This window comes from Microtus ochrogaster, chromosome 8 (assembly GCF_000317375.1).
Source record: "Microtus ochrogaster isolate Prairie Vole_2 chromosome 8, MicOch1.0, whole genome shotgun sequence".
Lineage (NCBI taxonomy): Eukaryota > Metazoa > Chordata > Mammalia > Rodentia > Cricetidae > Microtus > Microtus ochrogaster.
In genome coordinates, this window is record NC_022015.1 from 47,638,459 (window position 1) to 47,644,983 (window position 6,525).

Below are 6,525 nucleotides of genomic sequence, written 5' to 3' on the forward strand. Positions count from 1 at the left end.
GGAAATGGGAGGCGGTGGCAGGGAGGAGGCAGAAATCCTTAATAAATAAATAAATTAAATAAAAAAAATCCCACAAATATGTATTTGTGCTGTGTGCCAAGGGTCTACGTATGGCAGGCTCAAGTGCTATGCTCTTCCTTTTGCAGTCTTAAATTGCTCCAGATACAGTACAACATTGTGAATTTCAGGAGAAGGGTGACAGAAAATTGACTTTGTTCTCTTACAAGTGCCAACATCATTGCTTGTAGAAATGCAATCAGCAAAGGGGAAAGGATGTGTAATTCTGCTCCGAATTTTAACATTACCAAATCACAATCTGAATTTGTTAAATTTGGGATGCAAGAAAGAATAAAAGCTTATTTAATATTGTGTTCCATTTATGAGGTTGGATACCCTTTCTCCTGTCACAGAAGATAAAATGGTTTCTAGTTATAATATAAACAGTAACATGACAAGCTCAAAGCAAAAACAAGATGAGACAAAAGCTGACAGAATCTCGCCCTGGTTAGCTCATTTGGTCTTAATTTTCCAAGCATGTTATTGACTCCAGGATACTACCAATTTACAACAAAAGAACCCACTGCATAGTTAAGATATTTTGATAAAATAATTAACTAAAAATATTTACCTCAGCATCAAGAGGAAAATTCCTGAACTACAAGAACAAAACACCTTTGTTTAAAAACTCGGCACATTTCTATGCATAAACACTTTTCTATTGATGCTATGTATCATATTTGGCAAGAGCAGGGTGCCCCTAGAATTGGTTGCCAATGCAACAAGACAGGATTCAGAAATAAAAGTAAAAAAAAAGATGTTTAGAAAATTGACTTTAAAACATACAAACCAAATAGAAAAGTGGACAACATGTTTAGTTAAAAGACAAAGACACAGTGCGGCAATAGGCTTCCTAGTATACATAGTGGAACAGTATGGGCTATTTCCCACGACAACGGCAATGAGACCAAAAACAACAGGGTGTAACAATAAGAAGAAAATTATAGGAGGCTAAATGATTTCAGTAAAATGAGGCAAGTTAAAATTTATATGGAAGATTAATACAAAAACAAGTCTTTCCATGAGACTGCATATAAATTCCAATTAAGTTCAAGTGGGAAGCTCAATTGCGACTTTTGTCATTTAATATTTCATCTGAAGACCAGGGGGACAGCGATCTTTATAAAAACTGGAAGTAGATGTGTGACAAATATTAAAATAGGGTATGTGCTCACAGCACGCCAGGCCCCCAGCACAGGAGAAGATTGGCGAGAAGGGAAAGGAGAAGTTAGTGGTTCTGTTTGATTTTGTGAACTTGATACCTGCAGCGTTATCCAGGAAGAGGGACCTGAGGTGAGGAACTGCCTTCTATCTGATTGGTCCCTGGGTATGTCATACAGCATTTTCTTGACTGATGTGGGCGGGCCCAGGCCAGGGTGGGATGTGCCATCCCTGGGCAGGTGGGCATGGGGTGTATAAGGTAACAAACTGAGAAAGCCAAGGAAAGCAGGCCTGAAAAGGATTCTTTCTCGGTGGCCTCTGCTTCGGTTCCTGTCCCAACTTCCCTTCTAAGTGAACTATAAACAACAAGCTAAAATAAAGCCTTTCATTCTCACATTGCTTTTCATTCTACAGAACACAAAGTAGGATGTGGGGGGGGGGAGAAGAAAGAGAAAGGAAAAAAAGTCATAAAACTAAAATCGAGAAAGATACTAGAGCAGGTGATATTGGTTTACGAATCATTATGTTGATGACTTAAAAATAGTGAATTAGTAGAGACCTTCATATAAGACCTCACTAAACTGTTGTAAAGAAAGCATCAGAGTTGGTAAAAGGGGCAATTGCTCAGCCAATGATGTACATTTGTTTGGAAAATAAAGTCAGTTTCAATCCGCCCTGTACACATCAAACCAAACCCATCCAGATGGACATAGCCAACTGGAGGAACATAAAGAGATTACCAAGACAAAACATGTGGATAGTTCGCTGATATTAAAGAGTAAAATTTCTGAAAATAACAGTGATGAAAATGTTCTATCTGAAGTACAAGTCATGCCCTCTATTAGTGATTTCTGTGAAACTGCGTAATAAAAGTCACTTTTGAAAGGGACAGCGGAGGCTGTTTTCAGGAGCCGGGAGACAATGTGGAAGGCCGTAGCTTACTGACTTCTTGGAGGCAGAGAAGGGAATGGCCACCACCTTGAATAGAAACTGGGCAAACCAATGCAACAGTCAATCTTGAAAACTACAGAGAAAGCATGTTCAGTTTTTTATGAACAACCAAAGCTATAAACATTTAAAAACGAATGCACACACAAATATTTGAGGAGGAAAACATTCCAGGCTATGGATAGATGCTGAATAGAATGTATATCATACCACACCTTTGAAGCATATTCCACTACATCAGTTCCAGCATGTCATTCCCCATGCCAGGAACATGCTTGAGCTTTCCCATGTCCAACTCACCCGCATAATCTTCAGCACCATAGTCGTCCGTGGGATCTTCCACCCGGCTGTAGCGGAAGCGCTCTACCTTGGGAAACTCATTGGTTGGGGAGTAGGGCTGCACAGATGTGCCATAGAGGACCAAGGACCATTCTTTCAATTTACCTTGAGAAATAGGAACAAACACGCGGCGTGATCAGATAATCTCAGATAGTTACTTAACTTCTTTACATTAGTCCTTCTCAAAAGAAAGAGCCACATTGGAAGAACAGCAAGGCCGACAGGAACCATACCTGGTGCAAGGGGAGAAGTGCACAGTCCTAGCATCTACAGAACTAAGTATTTCCCAGTTCACATGCCACACATTCACTGTGTACCCACAGCAGGGAAACTGGGAAATAAACATCCTTCCTATAGCGGGATCAAGGGATGAACGGCAAATTATGAATATTTAAGAGATTACTAGCTGTCTAGGGGAAGACTTCGTTACTTGGGGTACAAAGGTCTTACCTCAGTGGTTGAGATGTTTTGGTGGTGTCTGATGTGTTAATATGAAAAAACAATTCTTTTTGCCATCTAATCCCATAATCAGTTGTTCGGTATGTGTATTTAGATGATTCTAAAAATGTCTGATGTGCAGTCATTAGATATGCTTGGCTATTTAAATGTAAATCAACTAAAGTTAACTAAAAGGTTCTGATCCTCAAGATGGCACCGAGTCATGGATAATAAACTACATCACTGCAGAATATTTTCCTAGATAGTGTGGGCTGTAGGGAACCCCTCACTCATGTGTTACCCTAATAAGCCAGTGGTTCATCAAGATAGACATGGGTGGATTTTTTTTTTTGGTCTATTGTATGTACCATATCTCAGATTGAATGGACTATTTTTCACCTGAAGGAAAAGTCACCCATGACTAGCCTGGGAAAAGTAGTAAAACTAAGATTATTCTGAATGCATTTTATTTATGTGATTTTTAAAGTCAAATAATCTTTTAAAAACAAAAATATCTTTATTTCACTAATTAACTAAGAACATATATGGGCATGTATGGAGGTCAAAGGACACTTTTTGGGAGGCAGTTCTTTCCTTTTACCATGGTGGTTCTGGGGATTCAGTTTAGGTAGTCAGTCCTGATAACAAGTGCCTTTACCTACTGAGCCACCTGGCTAGCTCCAAGTCCAAGACTTTCCAGCTGAGCCACCATAAGTTTAGAACCACAGATATGCAGCTATGCACTCAGGGTGTAGAACCTATGTGTTGAGCTGGTAGAGTGTGGGTTTGTATGTAGTCTGCTCTTGGCTACCTTTTCTTTGTTAATTGCCGTACTTTCCACAAGCTGAAGGCTGCTGGTGTCAGACTTTTAAGCAGCATGCATAAGCACTGGGGAGAAGAGAATGGCCACTGGGCGTGGGTGATTTATTTGATGACTTCTTGTCTCTGCTCTTTCTCAGAGTTGGGGCTACAGGCTTGTTCCTGGGGTTACAGGTATGTAGATGCCAGGATATCCAGCTTGTTAAGTGTGTGCTGGCCTCTGAAGTTAGGTCCTTATGATTGTACAGTGGCACTCTTTTTTTTTTTTTGGTGGAGATAGGATTTACTTCTTTTTTTTATTTTTTTTAATTTATTTATTTATTAAGGATTTCTGCCTCCTCCCCACCACCGCCTCCCATTTCCCTCCCCCTCCCCCGATCAAGTCCCTCTCCCTCATCAGCTTGAAGAGCAATCAGGGTTCCCTGACCTGTGGGAAGTCCAAGGACCGCCCACCTCCATCCAGGTTTAGTAAGTTGAGCATCCAAACTGCCTAGGCTCCCCCAAAGCCAGTATGTGCAGTAGGATCAAAAACCCATTGCCATTGTTCTTGAGTTCTCAGTAGTCCTCATTGTCTGCTATGTAAGTCCGGTTTTATCCCATGCTTTTTCAGACCCAGGCTAGCTGGTCTTGGTGAATTCCCAAAAGATCATCCCCATTGTCTCAGTGTGTGGGTGTACCCCTCGCGGTCCCGACTGCTAAGCCATCTCTCAAGTCTCCACCTGGATGCACCATAGGGTTCGGCCTCCCCATTTATAGGGCCTTAGATCCTACATAGCAGTATAGAGCTGTATACACGGAACAGTTGAGGGTCAAGATACTCAAAGCATAATGGTCCAAATGGATGTCTCCCATTTCCTTGACAGACAGGCAAAGCTGGGGGTGAACCTGAGCTTTACCCCAACTTCTCCTGAGCACCTCTGCTTTCTGCAGCTCACTGGATGTGAGTTATAGTTATGGAATATCTCAGTGGTCATGTTCTTAGTCAGAACATGGCTGTAAATCCTGAAGTGTCTCTCAGGTCTGGCCCTTCTGCAAACGGACAGAGCACCAGGGAAGGCATTACCAACAGCTGAAGAGGGGTCTGTGGATGGGTGGGGAGCTGCATGCTTACTAGCAACTTGACTCATTTCTGAGTCAGATACTGCCAGTGTCCTATCGTGGGCAATGCACGCTCCCCCTGTCTGTGCATCCCTTTAATATATGACGCATATGTATACTGGCATGAAGGGGTCAACTGATGTACAGCTATGGAATCTTAGAGGACCGGAAAGGATCTGGTATGGTAGTCTCCATACTGTACACTTAAAAGGGTTTTCTTTTCTGGTGAATTAATGGACCTGTAATGAAATTTACAGCATTGTAGGTGAACAAAGTTAGCTTTATGCAATCTACAGAAAAGAGGGTCAGATGTAGGTGTTATAGGATTTGTGTTTCCTTGATACCAAAATGTTTGCTCTTTGCTTCATGCTATTAAATTATCCCATTTTGTTGAGGACTTGAGGACTGGAAGATGCACAGATAATCCAACGTGTGCATGAAACGACTCACACACAGAATGGTGACGCCACTCCAGGAGTTCTGTCAGGACATGGTTGTGACACATCCCTCATGGGTTTATGTGCAGTTGGGGGAGTCAAACCTTTAAGAGGTGGGGTCTACTGGAAGGCAGTTAGGCTATGGGGCTCCAGATCCATGGATACATTACTGGTGGTCTCTCAGAGTGAGTGGATCCTGTAGGGGTGGATTAGTTCTGGAGCGAGTAGGCTGCTAAATGAGCCTCCAAAACTGTGAGGTAAACAGACCCTTTTTTCTTTATAAGGTAACAGTGTCAGACTGTGGTTATGACCAAGCCAGTCTGGTAGCGCAAGTGGGGAACATTCTTTGGCTCAAATGTAGTGCACCATTTCCTTCTACAACACAGATGGATCTGCAATGATTTCTCACCTGGAGTCTTGAAGTTCCTCAGCTGAGATGGAGTATCATAAACTTCAAGGATCCAGTCACCAGCGGCCCGTTCTCCCCAGCAATGAATGGTCATGAACTCCCAGTTCTTAAACCCTTCCATGGAATGATCAAACAGCCTGAAAAAAACATAACATTTTTTTTTGGTGTGTGCATTAATCAAATATATGCTGAGGGGTCAGCCAAAAGCATGATCAGTAGTTGGTATTTATCAGCGTCCGTGGTCACTAACTGTCTTCATCTCGGGTATCACCAATGGCCAACCCATGGAGAGCATCACAGTTCCACAACAAAGAGGCAGGCCAGGGTCTAGCCATGTAGTGAACTGGAAGGGCTAGCCAGCCATTGAGGGAACAGAAGTCTGGGATAAGACTCTGTCCACAAGACTGATGTGTGCCGAGTAACCAGAGTCTCTCATACCAGGGGTGGGGGTGACAAATGGCACCCAAACTCTGGAAAGCAGCGTCAGAGTTCCAATGAAGTTCAAAGAGCACTCTACACAATGAGCCTAGCCATTTCTTTTCTAGATATTAATCCACCTGAACTGAAAACATAAGCATAAAAAAAAAAAAACTCCACATCATGCTCATAACTGTCAAAACCTGTAAAGGGGACCCAGGTTAGGTTTCTAGCACCCTGTGCCTGTAACTCCAGTTCCAGGGGATCTGATGTTCTTTTTTTTTTATTTTATTTTTATTATGTGTACAGCCTTCCATGTGTGCCCACATGCCAGAAGTGGGTGCCAGGTCTCATTATAGATGGCTGTGAGCCACCATGTGGTTGCTGGGAATTGAACTCAGG

The 6,525-nt window shown here is 42.3% G+C and overlaps 1 protein-coding gene across 2 annotated transcripts in view; it reads right to left on the minus strand.

Moving 5' to 3' along the window:
• Positions 1–6,525, minus strand: part of Pcsk5 (proprotein convertase subtilisin/kexin type 5) — a 418,822-nt gene that overhangs the window by 144,354 nt on the left and 267,943 nt on the right. For both annotated transcript variants that reach the window (XM_005352026.3, XM_005352027.3), the window contains exons 13-14: positions 5,707–5,843; positions 2,467–2,610 (exon numbers count right to left, since the gene is read on the minus strand). In XM_005352026.3, coding sequence (XP_005352083.1) covers positions 2,467–2,610; positions 5,707–5,843 — 281 coding nt within the window. The remainder of the gene's footprint in view (positions 1–2,466; positions 2,611–5,706; positions 5,844–6,525) is intronic.